This window comes from Sorex araneus, chromosome 1 (assembly GCF_027595985.1).
Source record: "Sorex araneus isolate mSorAra2 chromosome 1, mSorAra2.pri, whole genome shotgun sequence".
In the NCBI taxonomy this organism is placed as follows: Eukaryota; Metazoa; Chordata; class Mammalia; order Eulipotyphla; family Soricidae; genus Sorex; species Sorex araneus.
This window is the reverse complement of record NC_073302.1, coordinates 152,456,814-152,479,981: the sequence shown is the minus strand read 5'-3', so window position 1 is coordinate 152,479,981 and position 23,168 is coordinate 152,456,814. Positions and strand designations below refer to the sequence as shown.

Genomic DNA, 23,168 nt, shown 5'->3' with positions numbered 1-23,168 from the left:
AACCATTTTTCTAGACTTTCGGATTTGGTTAGCTGGGTTAGGTATTTTGCTCAGAATTATAAACTAGTGGTAAGGTAAGTAGTTAAGTTTAGCATTCCCTGTGCCTTTTACACAGTATTAATCACCCTCCTACCAAGGGATCAAGTATGAGGAATATTAAGAAATGTTGTAAGTTAAACTGGAAAGAAAGTATACAGTTCAGCAAAATCAAGATACTTAAACAGATTTTAATTTTGGTTGTTATAAAACTTTTTACCAAAAAAATTGCTAACCTTGCTTAAAAGCTTTTTCTACAATGAGGATTTATTTGGGGGGGGAAATGAGGGCTCTAAATATTAAAACAAATATTTTATGATTATTTTGCCCTTTTTGGTAGAAAGGGTGGTGTTTGGGCCACATCCAGTGTTGCTCAGGGCTCCCTCCTGGCTCTGTGCTGGCACTTCTGGCAGTGCTCAGGGAACCATATGCAATGCTAGGGACTGAAGGATAAATCCCTTACCTCTGTATAATCTGTCCAGCCCCTGAACAATATTTTCTTAAAGCAAATCAAACTATGTCAGATAGATATCAAGTACCAATAAAAACACATTTGCCATTCAGCCTGTATCATCTTTTTCCTGATTAGATGTTGACGATGGAGACACAGTAACAGATTTCATGGCTCAAGAAAGAGAAAGAGGCATTACAATTCAATCAGCGGCTGTTACATTTGATTGGAAGGGGCATAGAGTCAATTTAATTGATACACCAGGTATGGTTTTTGTTCCAGCAATGCACAGATAATGCATCGTTTTGTTTGTATTTTTTTTTAATTGTGATTTTTAAAAACATGAATTCTTACATCCTTACATCTTTGCCAGTTTTAAGTGTACTGTTCTGTGATGTCAAGTGCGTATTTGTTGCTGTGTAATATCTCCAGAACTTTTTCATTTTGTGCAACTGAAACTGTATGCTCATCAAACAGCTACCTCTTTTGTCCCTTGTATCCATCTCATGTAATCACTATTATACTTTCTGTGTCTCTGAGACTGACTAGTTTAGATAAGCCTTATACAAATAGAATTGGTCAGGTGGTAGAAAGTTACAGTTAACTTTTTTATTTTCACTTAGCATAAAGTTCTCATGATTACCTACCCCATGTCATAGATACATAAACATATACAATTTTTGTAAAAAATTTTAAAAAAACATTTAAAAAATTGACATCTGAGAGTATTCCCTTTCCTTTTTTTTTTTTTTTGCTTTTTTTAGGTCATGCCCAGCAGTACTGTATCCTGGCTATACACAGGAATTATTCCTGGCAGTGCTTGGGATCTGAGCTATGTGGCATCTGAGGGATCGAACCCCAGTTGTCTGCATGCAAGGGAAATGTCCTACCTACTGTACTATCGCTCTGGCTGTATTCTTTTCCTTCTAAGGCTGCCTAATACCTTCATGGTGTATAAGTAACATTGTGTATAATTTGCAAAATTTTCATTCTCTTCCTTTGATGGAAATTTGGATAGCGTCTAATCCTTGGCTATTATGAATGGTGCTACTATAAAATTGGGTGTGCAAATACCTATTTATTTATTTATTTATTTGCTTTTGCTGTTTGGGTCACACCCGGCGATGCACAGGGATTACTCCTGGCTCTGCACTCAGAAAATTAACTCCTGGTGGTGCTCAGGGGACCATATGGGATGCCTGGAAATCGAACCCGGGTCAGCCGCATGCAAGGCAAATGCCCTACCCCCTGTGCTATCACTCCAGCCCCGCAAATACCTTTTTAATACCTCTTTTAGTACTTTTGAATATATAGCCTAAGTGGGATTTCTGCCATATGGTTGTTTTAGTTTTTCTGAAATATTATGAATCTTTGATTTTTTTTCTAGGTCATGTGGACTTTACCTTGGAAGTTGAACGTTGCCTGAGAGTGTTAGATGGTGCAGTGGCTGTATTTGATGCCTCTGCTGGTGTAGAGGTAAAAAACATTTCTAAAATAAAGTGAATATAGACTGAATGGTTTTTTAAAAAGTAATATATCAGATTTAGTGAACTGTATAGCCTTTGATTTGCAAATTTGTGTTCATCAAATTATGATGAAAGAAGTTAGAATATAATGTTGAATTATGCTTTGTATATAATTCTCATATCTTAGAGTTAAAAGGAAGTTCTGTGGGACATAGGAAAGGTAGTGTTGAGAACTATAAAGGGCCTTGGGTTTTCACTCGATTTCCAAGATAACAGGTTTATCTGCCAGAACCTACATGACACTTTGGCAGAAGACAAAAAAGTCCTGAGTCAGAGTTTTAGCATTTTCTTGTGCCTGTCCAGGTCTTAATTTGTCTCAAGTGAATGAGGGGAGTCAGGTGATGACTGTACCTGCACATTTAGTGGAACTTGTGCTTAACACCAGTATTTCATAGTGGACAGGGAGCATGCCAGCTCTGTGCTCTGGAGGAGACATTTTCTTTCTTTTATAGGCAACTTAGTAATCAGAGTGTTTATAGCAGCTAAATTCACATGGATATTGAACTAGGAACAAGTCACTAAATAAGTGATACAAGTGATAACAGTAAAAGTAAATGACCAGTATTCCTAACATCATGAGTTCAAATGTTACTTTAAACGGAAATAATCATGGTCTTTATGAAATTTAACAATAGACCAGAATTGGGGGCTGGACAATAGTAGTTACAGCATTTACCTTGCACACAGCTGACCGACTTTCGATCCTTGGCATCCCATATGGTCCCCCAAGCACCCCCAGGAGTAATTCCTGAGTTCAGAGCCAGGAGTAACTCCTGAACATCACCGGTTGTGACCCCCCCCAAAAAAAATTGACACTCTTATAGGCATTATATAGTAGATGTTGTAATTCAAAAAGCCAAAAAAGAAAGAAAGAAACCCTTCTTTTTAAAAAAGAAAAAGAATAGACCAGAATGAAGTCAGGATGTCAGGAATCAACAGATTTCTTTTCTTATGGGTGGTGGAACTTAAATGTTTTAGAATGATAAAATGTTCTGCATATTGATTGGAAAAGTTGTACAGGCATATGTATACATTTTATTCTCATTGAGCTGTACAGTTAAGTTATGCATGTCATATAAATATTACTTTGAAGTAACAAATTATGAATTATTTTCTATTTTAAATAAAGTCAGCACATTAGGCTTTCATCCTTCAAAGCTATTTGACTTCACAAAGTTTATTATGATAGATTCCAAGCTATGTTTAATGTATACTATATATGGAATTAGGAAAAGTCAGATACAAGAAAGGAATATGAGAATTGCAACTTATAGGTGCAGGCTTTGACTTCTTTCCTCCTTAAACCCTCTTCCCCGCCCCCTGTTCGGGTCACACCCAGCAATGCTCAGGGGTTACTCCAAGCTCTTCACTCCGGAATTACCCCCTCTGCACTCCGGAATTACCCCCTCAGTGCTTGGGGGACCATATGGGATGCAGGGGATCGAACCCAGGTTGGCCACATGCAAAGCAAATGCCCTACCTGCTGTACTATGGCTCCGGCCCCCCTTTTTGGTTTTAAATCCAACTATGCACAATAAAAATACAATTTTTTAATACAACAAACAGCGTTTGTTTTATAGTAATTTTTATTTATTCCTTTTGCATCACAACTAAGACAAAAGTTTCTATTCCAGAGATTAGAAAATTGATGTTAAATGAGTTTAGTATTATGTAATGTGTTGTAGGGTAACATGAAGTCGAGCTGAAAAAAGAGTCTTCTAGTCTTGATTTAATTTTTTTTTGATGACTCAGTACTAAGAGGTTTTCGTTTACTCCAATTAGTGATTTTTTCACGCAGTGTAACTGTTTTTTGTTGTCTTTAGGCACAAACTCTCACTGTATGGAGACAAGCTGATAAACACAAGATACCTCGAATTTGTTTTTTAAACAAGATGGATAAAGCTGGAGCAAGGTATTTTTTTCACTTACTGAAGTGAGACTACATTTTGAGCTTTCAGTGGACTATAGCTTAAATATAGGACAGTATAAATATTCCATGGAATTTCATGATAAACATACTTATTTTAGAAAGACCTTTAAGTAGCCACTCCTTAAGGCTAAGTTGCAGTGTGGGATTAATAGCAAACTGATGGATAATGACTCTCCAGAGTACAATGTACAGAAGCTGGATCCTATTTTCTAGAATTCTGACGTGGAGTCCTACTGATTCCATCACTCTTTTTAGTCTCTGTATTGCCGAAGGATATGGTGCTCCTATCATTGTTACTGAGAGAAGGTAGAAATGATTTTTTGCAATTTCCTGAGAAAATGATGTTTTTCTTTCTCCTTTGATTTTATTTAGTTACTGGTAATAGTTTCTCAATAAAGGGAACTGGCTGAGAGAGGAGAACATAGCTGTTTTAGGACCTGCACAAGAGTTTACTCGGAGGTATAATAATGCTCGTACTGCTCAGAGTGGTAATATATGAGACACCCTATGGACAGTTACTGAGTGGTGAACATTAGGGAGAATAAAAAGAATTCTGTTACTGACCTTTCTTAAACCTATTTTCAGAATCTTAATATTTTTTTAAAGTATAATTGTTTTGCTTTCCACAGTTTTAACTATGCAGTTGAAAGCATCAGAGAGAAGTTGAAAGCCAAACCTTTGCTTTTACAGGTAATTTGGTTAATAGCAAGAGCTATAAAAATGCAATTGTTTTATTATTTTATTATACCTATTTTTGACACATTTTATCATGCTACAATGTGCATGTTTTTTAAATTGGTCAGATTCTTTTTTGAAGCTGAGATATAAATAAAATTGTTATTTGTTATGTGTTAATAATGACAGTGACATTTTGGGAAAAGTGGTACAATTAAACAACTTTTATCACTATTGCTGCTCTCTAAATGCGTCATTAATGTTAATCTCTTTCTGACTTATAGTTGCCAATTGGTGAAGCCAAAACTTTCAAAGGAGTGGTAGATGTAATAAATAAAGAAAAACTAATTTGGAATCCCAATTCAGCTGATGGAAAAGACTTTGAGAGAAAACCTCTCTTGGCACAAAATGATCCTAAATTGCTGAAGGAGACAACTGAAGCAAGGAATGCCTTAATTGAACAAGTAAAAGACATACTTTGAATTTGAAATTGCATAAGCATTTAAACTGTCACTGTAGCACTGTCGTCCCGTTGTTCATTGATTTGCTAGAGCGGGCACCAGTAACGTCTCCTTTGTGAGGCTTGTTGTTACTGTTTTTGGCATATCGAATATGCCACGGTTAGCTTACCAGGCTCTGCTGTGTGGGTAGGATACTCTTGGTAGCTTGCCGGGCTCTCCGAGAGGGGCGGAGGAATCAAACATGGGTCAGCCGCATGCAAGAAGAAATTATTGTGAAATCGTATCCAAACTTACATTAGGAGCATGATAGTCATTTTCAGGCAGCAGCTGCAGGAGCTGATGCCAGCCACATTTGCTCTCTAGGAAGATGGTTGGGTATGTTTCTGCTACAGTTAGCTCTGCTAAAGCATGTTTTTTTCACCATGATTAAATGTTGTAGTCCCTGTTATAAACTTTTTATTTTTTATTTATTTATTTTTTACCTCCCCGCCCCCCCTCGCCCCCCTGTTATAAACTTCTTAAATTTTTTTTTTAGGATTTTAGTAAAGCATAATGATTTACAAAGTTATTCATAGTTGAATTTTAGGGGTCAGAGCGGATACAGCAGGTAGGTCTTACCTTGCAGGTTCAATCCCCAGCACCCCAGATGGTTTCCCAAAAACCCCCTAGGACTGATTGCAGAGCCAGAGCCAGGAGTAAACTCTGACCACTGCCCCCACTGCCAGGTGTGGCCCAGTCAAAAACAGAATAGTTGGGTTTTAGACATACAATATTTCGGTACTATTCCCACCACCAGCATCTGTTACAAACTTTTAAAGTATCAACATTTTTGTCAGCTGAAATGTATTTTATATATTTCATGAAAAGGACACGAACTTGATCATTGTATTTTTTTTTTTTTTTTTTGCTTTTTGGGTCACACCCGGCGATGCACAGGGGTTACTCCTGGCTCATGCACTCAGGAATTACTCCTGGCGGTGCTCAGGGGACTATATGGGATGCTGGGAATCGAACCCGGGTCGGCCGCGTGCAAGGCAAACGCCCTACCCGCTGTGCTATTGCTCCAGCCCCAATCATTGTATTTTAATTATTGATGTGTCCCTGTGCTCCTATCTTAACTTTATTCCCATATCACAGGATTACAATTTTAAGTGTTTCTTTTAGAGTCTTAAAAAAACTTGGTGAACATTCACAGTATTAAAGGAACACATAGGTGGTTTTTGTTTGTTTTTAGCATCCCCTAAATTTATCTTTAAAAAATGGTACTCACCGCTGGTAGGGAGCTTACCTTGCACACAGCCAACCTGGGTTTAATCCCATCATCCCATATGATCCTCTGCACACTGCCAGGAGTAATTTCTGAGTGCAGAGCCAGGAGTAACCCCTAAACATCACTGGGTGTGGCCAAAGGGGGAAAAAAATTGGTACTCTCTTTATATTGTAAACTTTGTGTTTTGATCACTGAGTTATAAATACTTTGTTGGTATGCTTTATCAGGTTGTGACTTCCTATAAATTAGTTTATCTCCGTTTTCAGTTTCCTTTCTCTTGAAAGAAAAACTCTAGAAGATGTAGAGCTACTTGGCCTGGATAAGGTTCATCATGTAACTATTATGAAACACTTGGATCATGTATCTTAATGGTATTTACACTTGAAAATTATAGCACGTGCAAGTTACTGAGTTAAATTCTTTTTCTCTTTAGGTTGCAGATTTGGATGATGAATTTGCTGACTTAGTTCTAGGAGAGTTTAGTGAAAATTTTGATTTGCTACCAGCTGAAAAGGTAAATTTTATTTTAGGTTTCTCTTAAATTTTTGGACTTTTTTTTAAAAAAACTTTGCATTCCATTAGAAAATACTGGCTAAAACAAAAAATAGGATAACATAAAGTTACTATTATACAGGAACTTGAATAATGGCAGTGATTTTCAATTTTCAAATATACTTGACAAAATCAGAAACTTAATCTTTTTTGCATATATTGAGAGAGAATCAGCTTATTACTCATTCTCTGTCACCTCTTCATTCTGATAATTTGTCTAAATATGGAAATCATAGGTAAAAATGTGTTTAGTTGGAGTGGATGAAGGGCCCTCCGGGCAATTCTGGGCTAACCGGGCTAGAGGATGAGGTGCTGCTTGGATCGTGCGGTGTTGGAGGAATCTGCCCTGGGCAACCCAGACTATCTCTCGGGCTTCCAGAGGTAGAAATTGTGGGACGAGAGTGATAGTACACCAGAGAGGGTGCTTACCTTCATGCAGCTGACCTGGGTTCAGTCCCCAGCACCCCATATGGTCCCCCGTGTGCCCTGCCAGGAGTCATTCCTGAGCACAGAGCCAGGAGTATCCACTGAGCACTGCTGGGTGTGCCTGCCCACATCCCACCCCGCACCCCTCAAATAGTGGAGGAGGGAAAACAGGTAGACATTTCATATTTAAAATTTATTGAGCTCAAGGATTGGTACACTTATACTTTTTTCTCAAAATTTTTTTTCTGACTCAGATTTAATGAAAAGTAATAGGTCTTTCATTCCATTTTTTTCTTTTTCTTTTAAAAAGATAATTTTTAAAAAATAATTTAAAAAATTGGGCTGGAGTGATAGCACAGCGGGTGGTAGGGCGTTTGCCTTGCATGCGACCAACCTGGCTTTGATTCCCAGCATCCCATATGGTTCCCTGAGCACGACCAGGAGTAATTCCTGAGTGCATGAACTAGGAGTAACCCCTGTGCATTGCTGGGTGTGACGCAAAAACCAAAAAAAATTTTAAATTAAAATATATTAAGCTAGTTCATAAGTAGGTAAAATGCCTAAAATTTTTCTCAGAAGGTGTGCCTGGAGAAAGCTCAAAGCACATCCTACCGTGTCTAAGGCCCTGGTTCAGTGCTCAGCACTGCGCAGCCTCTCTCCTCCCACAGTGCAAGGTGAACCCTGAGCCAGCCAGTCAGCCTCCTGCAAGTGGCTGTTGCTCCACCCCTAGCAACACGGGCAGGGCAGTCCCAGCATCCCATTTTACTAAAAAATATTCTTTTTTTTTTTTTCCTTTTTGGGTCAAACCCAGCGATGCACAGGGGTCACTCCTGGCTCTGCGCTCAGGAATTACCCCTGGCGGTGCTCAGGGGACCATAGGGGATGCTGGGAATCGAACCCGGGTTGGCTGTGTGCAAAGCAAACGCCCTACCCACTGTAGCCCCAGAGCATTGCCAAGTGTAACCAGAAAAACATACACCAAAATAAAAAAAAAAAAAACAAAACTTGACTTCCTTTTTTATTATTTTGGTAGGGATTGGGGTGTCACACCTGGTGATGCTCAGGAGTTACTCCTGGCTCTGCATTCAGGAATCACTCCTGGCGGTGCTTGGGGCGCCCTGTGGGATGCTGGGGATCGAACTCAGGTTGGCTATGTGCAAGACAAATACCCTCCCTGTTGTACTATTGCTCTGGCTTCAAAAACTTGACGTCTTAAAGATACTTCTGTTTTTTGTGTGTTCCTGTTGGAGAGAGACTGTTATTTTCCTCTTAAAGAATTATCAAGTAAAGTGTTTCTAAGTATATAAAATGGGCCCTAAAATGGGCCCAGCAATCCACTCAGTATTTATATAAACAGTTAAAAACACAGGGTCTCCATTTTTGAGCTACTTGAATATAAGGTGGAAAAAGTGATTTTTCTTTTCTTTAGGATGAAACGATTCAGTTATTTATGAATATTTTAAAAATGTTTTGTTATTTCGTACTTGAATGCTTAAGTGTGATGTTTATTAAAGGCATCATTTATTATGCCCTGAGTCACCCCACATGATTTCTGTTTGCAGAGAGCTCACAGTCTAAAGTGGAATGACCCATTTCTCATATTAGTAGCTTGCAAGCACATCCAAGCTTTCCTTGGTTTTTGAGATCTTTTAAAATCTTTTCCTACTTCCTTTGATTTCTCATTTTCCTTTTATTTTTATATCACCTTAACTCATTTGAAGAAGTTATAACCCATTTATATTTGTTACCAATCAGTTCTTGTATTAGACCAGCAGGGTTAAATCATATGTTTATTTGTTCGAGAAATATTTTGGGTACTTTAAGTTCTTTTGTAGTGTCTGGGGATTTAGCATTGTTTTCATAGATTTCCTGCAATGCACACATGGAGTTTGCATTCTAGCATGTGAGAAGACAGACAGTAGACCAAAAATATTTGGTATTCCAGCTAGTAATTAATATGATGGAAAGTAAAGAAAAAGGCCATAAAGTGTGATGGAAGCAATTTTTTAAAAATTTTTTTGATTCACCGTGAGATATAGTTGCAAGCTTTCATGTCTGAGTTATAATCACACAAAGATCAAACAACCATCCCTCCACCAGAGCACATTCCCCACCACCAATATCCCCAGTATACCCCCACCTTTCCCACCCTCCCACCACCTCCATGGCAGACAATATTCCCCATACTCTCTACTTGGGGCATTATGGTTTGCAGTGCAAATACTGAGAGGTTATCATGGTTGGTCCTTGATCTACTTTTGGCATGCATCTCCCATCCCGACTGATTCCTCCAACTGTTATTTTCTTAGTGATCCCTTCTCTATTCCAGCTGTCCTCTCCCCGCCCGCTCATGAGGCAGGCTGATGGAAGCATATTTTAAAAGTGCTGCTTTACATTCTTGCTTACAGAAGGTATATAGTTCCAAGATATTTTGGCCGAGACCAGTAAGCTGCATACACAAAATAATTCTCTTTTCTGCTTTATAGCTGCGGACTGCGATACACAGAGTAACTCTGGCTCAGACAGCAGTGCCTGTGCTGTGTGGAAGTGCCCTGAAGAACAAAGGTATTCAACCTTTGTTAGATGCTATTACTGTATATTTGCCTTCACCTGGAGAGCGCAACTATGACTTTCTGTAAGTATGCAAGTACATAGAGTAAAATCTTACAACGTTGAAAAAAACAAGTCGGTGAATAGATCTTATTTCATAAGGAGTAGTCAGATCACCATATTTTGAATAACTTGGGTGGGGGGAAGAATACAAATAATATATGGAGCAGGAGAGATAGCACAGTTGGTAAGGTGTGTGCCTTGCATGTGGCCAACTCAGGTTTGATCTCCAGCACCATCTATGGTCCCCTCGGCCCTGCCAGGAGTGATTCCTGAGCACAGAACCAGGAGTAAGTCCTGAGCACAGTAGGGTGGAAACTAGGAAGAGTTTGAAAGGTTTCATCAAAAAAATGTACCTCTGTGTAAAATCTGGCAATTTCAAAGAGATTCATACTTCCTGAGATCTAGTAGAGAATACTATTGAAGGACATCATTCATAAAAGCACTGCCTCTGTAAACAAATTCAACTTTAGAGCAAAGTATGGATTTATATGATTAAGCAACTGGGAAATAGGAAGAGGGTGAAAGCAATAATTGGAAAGTTTTATATATAATGTACAGGCTTTTGAGAAGTGGTATAATGTTCCTCAGTATATATATGTATATATATATATATATATATATATATATATATATATTTGCTTTATGGGTCACACCTGGCAATGCATAGGGGTTACTCCTGGCTCTGCACTCAGGAATCACCCCTGGCGGTGCTCAGAGGACCATATGGAATCGAACCTGGGTCAGCCTCGTGCAAGGCAAACGCCCTACCTGCTGTACTATTGCTCCACCCCCCTCAGTGTATTTTTTTGAGGAGAAACTCTTTGCAATGGTACTGTGTGTGAATAGAGGTCTATTTGGGAAAGTTCATTATTTTTAGTTTTGAGATAGTAATGGTTATGTTATCTCTAAATTAGTCCAGTAAGAAAAAAGACAAAAACTAGTTCAGAGAAATTTTCACATATTTAAGATGAAATACAATATTTAAAAATAAACGGGCTGGACCGATAGTACAACAGTAGGGTGTTTGTTTGCCTTGCATGCAGCCAGCCTGGGTTCAATCCCTGGGCCCTTTGTGGTCCCCTGAGCACCATCAGGAGTGATGCCTGAGTGCAGAGCCGGGGGTAAATCCTGAGCACTGCTGGGTGTGGCCCCCAAACAAAAACAAATAAACTGGGCTTTAATAATAGTACAGTGGTTGGGCATTTGTCTTGCATGTGGCTGACCTGGGTTCAATCTTTGGCTCATCATATGGCCCCCCCAATCCCACCAGAATTTATCCCTGAGCTTAGGGCTGGGTGTAAACCCATAGCATCACTGATTGTGTCCAGAAAAAAATTTTTTTTTTTTTGTTTTGCTTTTTGGGTCACATCCAGCAATGCACAGGGGTCACTCCTGGCTCATGCACTCAGGAATCACCCCTGGCGGTGCTCAGGGGACCATATGGGATGCTGGGATTTGAACCCGGGTCGGCTGTGTGCAAGGCAAACGCCATACCCGCTGTGCTATCACTCCAGCCCCCCAGAAAAAATTTTTTTTAAAAAAAGGAAAAAAATCAACTCAAAATACAAAGTGATCAAAGTGGAGGAAGACACTGGCAATATTTAGTAAATCTAGGTAGTTAAGCTAAAATCTATAGAATTTTAGAGGACATGCGGGTAATTTGTGTAATGCACTGATCTGATTGCAATATCGACAGATACATAGAAAAAAATCTTTACTTTTCTAGACTATCTCCTTAATTTTTTAGGCAGTGGTATAAGGGCGACTTATGTGCTTTGGCATTTAAAGTTCTCCATGATAAACAGCGAGGACCACTGGTGTTTATGAGAATTTACTCAGGCACAATAAAACCCCAGTCGGCTGTTCATAATATTAATGGAAACTGCACGTAAGTAGGTGCTTATAACTTTCTAAAACTGCATTCATTTTTGTAGGACTACATTTACTGAAATAGATCTCTGTTTTATAGGGAGAGAATAAGTCGCCTGCTTTTGCCATTCGCTGACCAACATATAGAAATCCCGTCACTGACTGCTGGTAACATTGCTTTGACTGTTGGACTTAAACACGTAAGTGACCTAGTGTTTTCTCTGGGAGTTAACAGCTTAAATGTTTGCATGTTTGAAATAGCAAAGCCCCCCAAGCAATCCAAATATCCATCAGCAGAATAGTTTATACATTTAATTGAAAGCAAAATTATGTAAGGCTATAAATAGTATGAATTGCATTTATATACAGTTTAAATACAGGTAAGGGAATTTATTACTTATGGATACATACACAGGCTTTAGTTGATATAAAATATATTCCTAGGGATGGAGAGATAGAACAGGAAGTAAAGCACTGCCTTGCATATTGCTTCAGTGGCTGCATCCCTGGTTAGCACCGTGTATAATCCCCTGAACACTGCCAGGAATGACCACTCCAGGAATGACCGATGGGCATAGCCCCAAACCTCACCCTCTCCCTGTTGTATTTAGTTGTTGCAGTAACACTGACTTCTCAGGATATAGACTTCTGATGTGCATCATGAGAAAGCAACATCTGGATGTAATACTTTACTGCTTGCAGCTTGATTCCATCCTTCAGCATACAGTTGGCATCTTTAATCCTCCCACCCCACTCTTAAGCTTTCCTTCTCACTGTCACTAACTTGTATGTATAGTCTAAAAGGTTATTTTGACATTCGTTGATGGGTATCAAACTGAGTCCTTACATATGAAGGCATTTGCCTTGCCTGTAGGGCACATCCCTGGCCCAGTTGATTCATTTGTTTCTTAATATACCACACATCAGCGAAGTCGTCTGCACTTACCTTTCTCTGTCTGGTGAATTGTATTAAGTATAACTTGCTCTTAAGTTCACCCAAGGGGCTGCAAAAGGAAAGATCTTTATCTCGTGGGGGAGGTGTGCCTCTTGAGTAGACTTCAGGGGTCTTGGAGTCACTTCCTGTAATACTCTGCCGGGCTGTGTGTGCTCAGTGCAGGAGGCCCAGAAGTGTGTTGTGGCCAGAGCCCACAAGGGCCATACCTGTTGGTGCTGGGGATCAAACTCAGGCCCCTTTGAGATATCTCTCCTGCCTCTGGACTTCATCCTCTTTGTCATAGCTGAGTAGTAGTCCCCCGTGTGGGTGGGTAGATGGGTGGATAAGTTGGTACAACTTTATTCAGACATGTGTTGATGGGCATTTTAGTACCTAGGCTATTAGAAATAACGCTGTGGTAAACATGGGGTCACTAGACATTGAGTAAAAAATCAATTGGAGGTCGCAGGGGGACTTGCTGTGTCTGTGGATGGAGGAGGGGCATGGTAAGAACTAGCTGCTGCTGTGGCTGTGATGGTTCCAGTTTGTGGCTCACCAAGGTGGACACGCTTCTCTCTAGGGTTCCCGGTGAAGGACTTGGCACTCTGGCCACATTGCCCACACAGATCTCCAGTGGGCGGAGGGAAAGACTGTCATCTGGATAGTAATCTCTGCTGTCCTCCTTGCTGGGGTTCTGACCGGTGGGGAGCCCCTCAGTCCTGCCACCTTTTGTTCGAGTGGGCACCAGTAACGTCTCTCATTACTGTTTGACAAACAGAGACTTATTGTTACTGTTTTTGGCATATCCAATACGCACGGGTAGCTTGCCAGGCTCTGCCATGCAGGCGAGATACTCTCTGTAGTTTGCCGGGGCTCTCCGAGAGGGGCGGAGAAATCGAACATGGGTCAGCCGCATGAAAGGCGAAAGCCCAACCGCTGTGCTATCGCTCCAGCCCTGCCACTTGGGTCACATAAATGCATGGATGTCCCTGGTCCTTTCCGTGCAGGTCTGTGCAGTGCCCAGGATGCAGCCAGCCTTTGGTTTTGCTGCCAGGAGTATTCTAGGCATTCGCCCTGCACTTTTTTTCCCTTTTAACATTTTATTATTGAATCACTGTGAGATAGACCCTTACAAAGCTGTTCATAATTAGTTATCAGTCATGCAGTGTTCCAACACCCATCCCTCCACCACTGTACATTCATTTCCCAGCACCACAGTCCCCAGTTTCCCTCCCATCACCTCCCCTCCACCCCCAGCCTGCCTCTGTGGCAGACATTTTTTCTCTCTCTCCCTCTCTCCCTCTCTCTCTTCCCCATCTCTCCTTTTCGCTCTCCCCCTCTCTCCTTCTTTCCCTCTCCCCCATTCCTCTCTCTCTCTCCTCCCTCCCCCTCTTCCTCTTTCTCCTTCACTCTACCTCTCTCTCCCTCACTCTCCCTTTCTCTCCTTTTGGGCATTGTGGTTTGCAGTACAGATACTGAAACGTTATCAGGACTATCAACTATCCCTTTACCTACTTTTAACATTCAGTTCTTGTCCAGCGTGATCATTCCAGCTATTGTCATCCTGGTCATTTCTCTCTCTTTCCGACCCTCTGCCTCCATACACTTGTAGTTGTGGTTGATTCCAACCATTTACCAGCCCTCCTAGATCCTGTTTTCCCTGGCCGTGGATATGTCTTCTATTATATATATTTATTTCATATCCCACAAAGGAATGCAGTCCTTCTATATCTGTCCCTCTCTTTCTCACTCATTTTATTGATATGATGCCCTCCCAAGTCCATCTGGCCCTGCACTTTTATTTAGTGCTTTATGCCCTCCCTGCCATTCCTTTGTCATTGTTGGCATTAGTTGTTGTCAATATTGTCATAGTCACTGGGGGCTGCATGCATTCGTGCCTCCCGAATTCCTGGCTGGGGCCACAAATGAGGTGTGGTGGTCGCACACGCAGCCGAGGTGCTGACTGAGCCTTGCCCTCCTCTCATGGCGGTGCTTGTGGTGAGTTTGCTGCGCCTGCAGTCTTGGTTGAGGCACACGGTCAAGGTCACACTTGCCAGGGTCGGCTGCAGAGCCCACCTGTGAGCTTGCTGGGGGTCGCAGTTGCCTAATGAGTAGCAGATGCGCTGCCTAACCTGTCTTGACGTGATTGGGAAAATTGAGAACGGTGTATTTGTTCCTGTCAAATGAATTTTAGACCTTTATTTTCTGTTTGATTATTTATTAGAATATTTTGGATAAAATTCTTTTTTTCTTGGGCTTGTGGTGCGCCTGGAGTGCTCTAGGCTTACTCCCGGCTTTGTGTCGGGGTCCTGGCCGGTCGACCCCGGCACACTGGAGTATAATCCCCTGGTCGCCGGACTTACTCCCTGTAGGAGAGGGAGTGAGAAGGGGAGAAGCCTCTGCACTGACCCTCCATGTACACGAGGACTCCCACCGCCACCGAGAAAGAACCACGCAGAGGGGAAAGGCTGGCAGTCAGTCAGCAATCCTTTTATTAGCTCTCACACAGCGGGTTTTATACATGCATTTCAAGGGCAATAAATGTATCACATTTACCTTGTTAGGCTCAATACAGATGTTAATGATTTACATCTCCCGCTCTCAGGGCCAGGTATATCAGCTCAGGCAGATCCCTCATCCTCAGTCAGAGTGCTTACGTGTGTGGAGTGCTGAAACAAGCCCTTGGGCTCCTGGGCCCCTGTAAACAGGGCCGGCTCTTTCAGGAGCAGGGAATTTAGTCAAAGTCTCAGGCCAGCTACTGAGACCCCAACAGAGTCACTTTTGGTATTGCTCACAGGGCTATATGAGATTTTGAGGGTCAGCCACATGCAGGTCAAGCACCTTAACCCCTGTACTATCTCTGCAGCCCTGGACAGAATTGTTAAGCAACAAAAAATAAGTTTACCTGTCCAAAGTCATAATTACTTTTATAAGTTTCTTAAACTGCTGAAAATAAATATGCCGCATTAATTTTTTCTTACTTTATAGTTCTTGGAGGAAGCTGAGTATTTACCAACAATCTTTTTTTTTTTTTTTTAAGCCATCTTGTTTGCTTGCAGACTGCCACTGGAGACACCATTGTTTCATCCAAGTCCAGTGCATTAGCTGCAGCTCGGCGAGCCGAAAGAGTTGGAGAGAAGAAGCATAGACAAAGCAGTGAAGTGGAGAGACTGGTACTGGCGGGAGTGGAGATTCCAGAGCCTGTTTTCTTCTGTACCATAGAACCCCCTTCAGTGGCTAAGCAGCCAGGTACAAACTAGTCATAGTGTATCAATTAGTGTGCTGATTTCGCTAAGATAGTCCCATTAGAGCCTTCAACAGATATCTGATTTATTTTGGTTTTATCTGAGTTTATTGATATTTTGTGTGATGAGTCTAGCTTTTATTTGATTTTTTTGCCCCCATTTTACTTAAACACCAGGTTTCCAAAGTTGTTCCTGATGTTTTGTCACAGGCATTCCAGTATTCCAACACCAGACTCACTACTACTATGAACTTTTCCTCCACCATTGTCTCCATTTTCCCAAGAACCCTTAAACCTGCCCTCTGTGGCAGGCCCACATAATTTTATTTATTTATTTATTTTTTAATTAGTGAGTCACAGTGAGGGTACAGTTACAGATTCACACATTTTTGTGTTTGTTTTTCCCTCATGCAATGTTTGAGAGCCCATCCCTCCACCAGTGTCCATTCTCCACCACCAATGAACCCAGTATCCCTCCTACCCCCCCAATCCCATCCCCCCACCCCACCCCGCCTCTGTGGTGGGGCATTCCAATTTGATATCTCTCTTTCCTTTTGGGTGTCCACATAATTTATTTTATATTGCATGTTACCATTAAATGTTTAATGGAATGATCAAAAAATAGTAAAAGAAAACTTATGAAAATTTCATCTCTCCCTGGGGATATTAAACCCTTATTTGAGAACTTCCTGAGCTGTTGTTGCTTGGTAAGCCTTCTGTGTTAGTTGGGGTTACTTGGTTAGTTAGTCACATCCCAGCCAATCTGGCATGCTCCTGCTGGCATGTTAGTACTGCAGAGTTGGGAATGTCGTTCCAGGAATCCAGAGTGTTTCACAGGGTAGTCTGGTCAGAGGCATGGCGGCAGCTGCTGGGCATGAGTGCGGCTGCTGGGGCTGTGGTAGGGCAGAAACTTGGTCTGCCCCGCTCCTGGGATCACCCCAAAGGTCTCAGCTGGGAACGGGTATTAGAGAAAGTTTTGGCTACTGGATCTCCTTCAAGGTTTAAGTATGAGTCTCTGGAACAGGACCTCTAGGTGGGCTTACACAGTGGTGGCAGTGGGGTGTGTGTGTGGCTGCCGGGGTGTCTGGAAGTATGGACAGGAGTGGGGAGTTCACCCATTCCAATTCTGAGAAGGCCTGGGGTTTTCAGCCAGAAAGACCCGGGGAGCCTGAGGTTTTGGGCAGGTTCACATCTCTGTGGAGCTCCGTCATGCAGTGGTGGGGTCTGGCTGGAGGCATGGCAGCTGTTCTGTTACTTAATTTTTTTTTCCTTTTTGATGTTACAAACTCATTTGTAACAAACACATTTTTTTTTCCCTTGGCCAATTTTCTCCTATCATATTCTTCCTCATTCTTGTTCTTATGGTGCTGTCAGTGAAATTAAGATCATTGTCTTCAGGATTGCAGCAAAGCATTTACGGTGGTTTGGATTTTTCTTTTAAAAATTTGCCTGTTAATTTCCCTCACTAGAAGGTATGGTACTGGTACATTATATCAAAAGTAAAATGTAAAGATAGCAGTTGCTGTTTATCCTCTAGATTTGGATCATGCGTTGAAATGCCTTCAGCGTGAAGACCCCAGTTTAAAAGTGAGACAGGATCCTGACTCTGGACAGGTAGGTACTGCACTTATGGTTGGGTCGGAGGCGATAAGAGAGATAGAAAGAGAGGAGTGGGAGAGGGAAGAGAGGGGGAGAGGTTCCATTTTGGTTTTCTTATATGAATTTATAATTCTTTATAGAAGCTACATAATTATATTGCCTGTCAAACCAACAATGCAAATTTCTCCTTAATTTATTTCTTCTTTTGGGGGGGTCACACCCAGCAATGCTCAGGGGTTACTCCTGGCTCTGCACTCAAAAATTACTCCTGATGGTGCTCAGGGGACCATATGGGATGCCGGGAATAAAACCTGGGTTGGCCGCGTGAAAGGCAAATGCCTACCTGCTGTGCTATCGCTCCAGCCCCAAATTTCTCCTTAACTTCTTATATTCTACTTACAGAAACCACTTTCTAACATTTCAGACTTTCAGAAGTCAACCGTTTGTGAAATTTTGAAATAAAAATTAACCCCAAGACAAAGCCTTAAATCTCTTCTGATAGAACTTATAGATGCAACACACCAGAAGGAGGATACAAAGGCTTTTAATGACAATAATACACATAAAATGGGGGAAAAGTGATAGATTACAACCTGTATTGCATCGGGCCAGTGGGGAGTTTTCCCCCAGAATGCAAACTATTTATTGGAGAAAATGAAAGTAAAGAAAAATGAAAAGCAACAGGCACTGTCTGGAGTGAGAGAGGGTGTTCAAGAGAACAGCAGCTGGGAAGTGGATTTTAAAGTAGGTACAGAGGGGGCTGGAGTGATAGCACAGCGGGTAGGGCGTTTGCCTTGCACGCGGCCGACCCGGGTTCGAATCCCAGCATCCCATATGGTCCCCCGAGCACCGCCAGGAGTAATTCCTTTTTTTTTTTTTTTTTTTTTTTTTTTGCTTTTTGGGTCACACCTGGCAATGCACAGGGGTTACTCCTGGCTATGCACTCAGGAATCACCCCTGGCCGTGCTCAGGGGACCATATGGGATGCTGGGATTCAAACCCGGGTCGGCCGCGTGCAAGGCAAACGCCCTACCCGCTGTGCTATCTCTCCAGCCCGCCAGGAGTAATTCCTGAGTGCATGAGCCAGGAGTGACCCCTGTGCATCGCTGGGTGTGACCCAAAAAAGCAAAAAAAAAAAAAAAATCTCTAAAGTACAGAACCGTGCTGTATTGTAGCACATAGAAAAATAGATGTTCATTCTCTTTCTTCTTTGTAAGGCACGATAAAATTTATGTGAGATTTTGGGGGGAAAAATCTTGAGAAGATTATAAATTTGTCTCAAAGGATAACTTCATTTAATCTGAAAAATACAGAATAAAAAAAATTCTAGCTGAAGTAATAATTTTCCTCCCAAAAGTATAACTGTACTTAAATTAGACTTTTTATGTTAAAATACTTTTATATTTAAAATACCAATAGTTATGTTTTAAAAGCATACAAATGTACAAAGGTAAGAATTAAAAGTCTACTCTTTTCTTTGAATTTGATTCTATTTAGGTCACCACTGAATACTTGATGTATAGCCTTTTACACGTTCCCAAATCTCTTCTGCTAAGCTAGTTTATAAAGCACAGTGTATTTTTTTTATGTATCTGTACAGATTACTATTATAAAAAGATGTTCTATTATATTATTCTGCAGCTTACTTTCTCCCCAATAACTCATTTCTTTAACTCTGTTAAAGTTTTGCAGTCATGCACCAAGTAATTCTTGTGTGTGTGCTTCATCTAACTTAGTTTTATTACAGTGAAATGTTACAGATTAAAACCAGGCAGCCAAAGAAAAACAAAGCAAATCTGGGAAAGATGTAAGAAATACTAATTCTTCACACTAATTATTATTATTTCTCAAACACGGTTTTCAGGGATAACCTTTTTTTTTTTAATCATGTCTAGAGGCTGAAGTGATAGTACAGCATGTAGGGCACTTGTCTTGTATGCAGTCAACCTGGGAATGATCCTTGGCACACCACCTGGTTCCTGAGCCCCGTAGGAGTGACCCTAGTGTAGACCCAAGAGTCAGCTCTGAGTACTGCCAGGTGTGGCCCAAAACCAAGTTTCCTTTTCTTTTTTCTTTTTTTTGTCTTTGATACAAATTTGATGGTTCTAATAAGGGGCACCAAGTAACATTGGTTCAAAGAATGTAAAAGTTAGATTGTCATGTAAAAGTCTATGCTAATGTGGACTATCGCTCCAACAAAAACTTGTTCATTTTTGACCCACCTCCACAACTGACCTGGTCAGTGCTCGGGAGGTAGCTCCTAGTCAGGCCTGAGGATGCAGTGCTGCCTGGCCTTTGCCCTGCGTATCGCCTGGGCACACCATAGCCATGTTTAGGGGTATCCAGAGCCACAGGCAGTGTGTGGTGCTGAGGATCACACCAGGCCCTTGCATGTGCCCTAACTCCTATAGTATCTCTGTCACCCTAGGGGAGAGGTTTTGTCTGCCCGAAAAGCTGTTGGATACCCTGGATGGTTGGAAATACTCATTGGTTGGGAATGTTTGGTGGGAAGAATTTCCATCCCCAAGAATATTGCCCTCATCGGCATTTTCGAGAAAATTGCCTTTGTCTTCATTGAGGGCTTTACCCTTTCCTTAAAAAGTATTTTAAGAAGCTGGAGCGATAGCACAGCAGGTAGGGCATTTGCCTTGCACGCAGTCAACCTGGGTATGATTCCCAGCATCCCATATGGTCCCTCGAGCACCGCCTGGAGTAATTCCTGAGTGCAGAGCCTGGAGTAACTCCTGTGCATCACCGTGTGTGACCTGTAGGAGCCCCCAAAATTGCAGAATACACTCATTTGCCATTAATGAAAAATTACAGTGATATCTTTTTATGTAGTATTTTGTGACAAATACCATTTTCCTTTCAATTTTTCAAACTTTCTTTTTTTTTCCCCCAGACTGTCCTTTGTGGAATGGGAGAGTTACATATCGAGATTATTCATGACCGAATCAAGAGGGAATATGGACTGGAAACCTATCTAGGACCTCTCCAGGTGGCATACCGAGAGACCATCTTAAATTCAGTTTGTGCCACAGGTAAAAAAAAGTGTAGTGGCCTTGCGCAGTAGTATGGGGCAGGGTGCTTGCCTTGTATGCAGCCAACCAGAGTTCAATCCCTGGCACCCCATATGGTTACCCGTGCCCCACCAGGAGCAATCCCTCAGCACAGCCAGCCAGGAGTAAGCCCCGAACACCACTGGGTGTTGCCCCCCAAAAAAATAAATGTATAATCAATATGTCAAAATTTGTTTAATTTACTTTCCCCCATATATTTCTTAACATTACAGTACTTTAAAAATAAACATGAAAGCATAGGTGTTTTCATGGTAAGGCTGCTCTCATTTTTAGTGTTGTATTTTATGCCATCCTAGCATTAATAAGTTCTGATAACCCACTACCATTGGACCAGCTGTAAGCTGCCAATAGTATCCCGCCTGCATAGCGGAGCCTGGCAAGCTACCCGTGGCGTATTCGATATGCCAAAAACAGTAACAATAGGTGTCATAATGGAGACATTACTGGTGCCCACTCGAGCAAATCGATGAACAATGGGATGACAGTGGTATTTTGTGCCATTGTTAATATTTTCTCCCCCTTTGTCTAGGTGACCTATAACAAGAGGTGCCAGTTGTGGCACCTAGGCATCTTTGCTGGAGAAATCTCTGAGGTTCTCTATTCCATTTGTTTTCAGATACATTAGATAGAACTTTGGGAGACAAACGGCATCTTGTGACTGTAGAACTGGAAGCAAAGCCAGCTGAAACCCCATCTGCTGTGCCAGTTATTGAGTATGCTGAGAGTGTCAGTGAAGACCTTCTGAAGGCTTGCCAAGAGGCCATTGAAAATGGAATTCACAGCGCCTGCCTCCAAGGTAATACTCAAGTGAGAGTAGCTATTAGTATTATGCCCAACCATTTAATCACTCCTACCATTATTTTTGTACCATTTCCTAACCATGATAGGGTTTTCTCCCTGTTGCTCACATCAGACATACCATATCTTTTATAGTTGTTCCATTCTTAGGATACTCTTAGTCTGGTTTGTTCCTGTCTTTTTCCTTCTCCAACCCCACAATCTTTTGCTGATTTTGCTTTTCAGTTTTGGAGGTTTCTCCTGATGTTTTCTCAAATTCAGAAACTCTTTCCTCAGTCATGTCCACGGAACTTAAGTTCATCAAAAGATATTTTTCATTTTTGGTATGTTTTCTATCTCAAGCATTTCCTTATTTTACTACGTGAGGCTGTTTCTCAGGTTTTATTGTCCATTTGTTCTTGTATGCAGTTTACTTTATTAGATCTTTTGAAATATTCTTCATGCCAGTATAGTCTTGATTTGATTGTTCCAACATCACTTCTTGCCTGGTTTTGATGCTTCTTGTCTATTCAAACTGTGCTTCTTGCAATATAGTAAATCTTAGCTTTTTCTTAATAGTTCCAATGTGTCACTTAAAAGGGACAATTGTAGACAGCCTTCAGTAAAAAGATGAGTGAACAGAGAAGCCTTTTTCATTTCCATTCTCAGACTTCTACTCCTGGAACTGCGGTGTAGTAGCAGAAACTGGCTTTCTTCCCTACTGAGGTGGACTAGGGGACAGGAGTTGGATATTGTCCCCAGATCAGGCAGATTCTAATCTGCAGTAACTGCTGATAAACTAGATTCCCCGAGGGCAGGCGGAGGACTCTGAAGCATCGCAGAATGGCTTCTTTTCCCTTCTCTGTTGCAACATACTGTTTTTCTCTTATATTTACTATGAGAACCTGCTTGGTCTCTGAAGGTGAATCTCAGTACGTTTTGGGGCCTCCTTTGACCAGATTCCCCTGAAATAGATCTGGAACTCTTAGAGTTGTGCACCCTGAACCTCCAGCAGTTCACCAATCACAGGTGGATTTTCCTGTGTCTCTGTAGGGACTACTACTGCTTCAACTACTGGTCCAACCAGTGCAGGTCTGCAGGTGTAGAAAGGCCCAGTAACTGCTGGGCTGTGGGCCTGATGGAGGACAGGTTCTAAGAAAGCTGGAGAATGCTCATTTCGGGGGTTTCTGATTTTGCTTCCTTTTTCTAGGAAGCACATGCTGCCTATGTTCACCCATATCCATCCAGTCCTGGAGTAGTGGCTTGCCCTTTGCTCTCCTCTCTCACAGATGCAGGGAGAGTTGGTTTTCAGGACTGGGAGTGTAGTTCAGTAGTAGAGCACATCCCCTGCAGTTTGAGGCCCTGGCCCAGGGGAGGCTGCAGGGGACACCCACCCTGAGCTCCACCGACAGCAGTAGAACCAGGAGAGATGCTTGGAAGCAAAGGGTGGTCACTTAGCTGGCGCCACGTTTCAGCACAGCACAAGTCATCCTTTATGAAGGACCGGAAACCAGCCCTCACGTGAATGCCATCCCCTGCCTGTTCCTCACATTTAAAGCCCTAAGTCCCGACTGTTCCTGTGCCTGAAATGTACTGTGAAATCGAAACAAATCTGCAGTTTGAGGCCCTGGGTTCTGCAAGGAGTCGGAATAGGTGGAGAGGGAGTTAGGGAAGGAGGAAGAATGGGACCAAAAAAAAAAAACAGAGCAGGAGGAAGTATGGGAG

General features: G+C 41.7%; 1 protein-coding gene across 3 annotated transcripts in view; it reads left to right on the top strand.

The window, feature by feature from the left end:
- GFM2 (GTP dependent ribosome recycling factor mitochondrial 2) overlaps positions 1-23,168 on the top strand; it is a 34,148-nt gene that overhangs the window by 5,704 nt on the left and 5,276 nt on the right. For 2 of the 3 annotated variants that reach the window (XM_055123118.1, XM_055123112.1), the window contains exons 6-18: positions 626-751; positions 1,875-1,963; positions 3,837-3,925; positions 4,573-4,633; positions 4,903-5,082; positions 6,783-6,863; positions 9,814-9,962; positions 11,688-11,828; positions 11,910-12,009; positions 15,803-15,992; positions 17,525-17,601; positions 20,489-20,627; positions 21,283-21,462. In XM_055123118.1, coding sequence (XP_054979093.1) covers positions 626-751; positions 1,875-1,963; positions 3,837-3,925; positions 4,573-4,633; positions 4,903-5,082; positions 6,783-6,863; positions 9,814-9,962; positions 11,688-11,828; positions 11,910-12,009; positions 15,803-15,992; positions 17,525-17,601; positions 20,489-20,627; positions 21,283-21,462 — 1,602 coding nt within the window. Of the gene's footprint in view, positions 1-625; positions 752-1,355; positions 1,720-1,874; positions 1,964-3,836; positions 3,926-4,572; positions 4,634-4,902; positions 5,083-6,782; positions 6,864-9,813; positions 9,963-11,687; positions 11,829-11,909; positions 12,010-15,802; positions 15,993-17,524; positions 17,602-20,488; positions 20,628-21,282; positions 21,463-23,168 lie in introns of those variants that run through there. The other variant, XM_055123125.1, reaches the window with a different exon arrangement.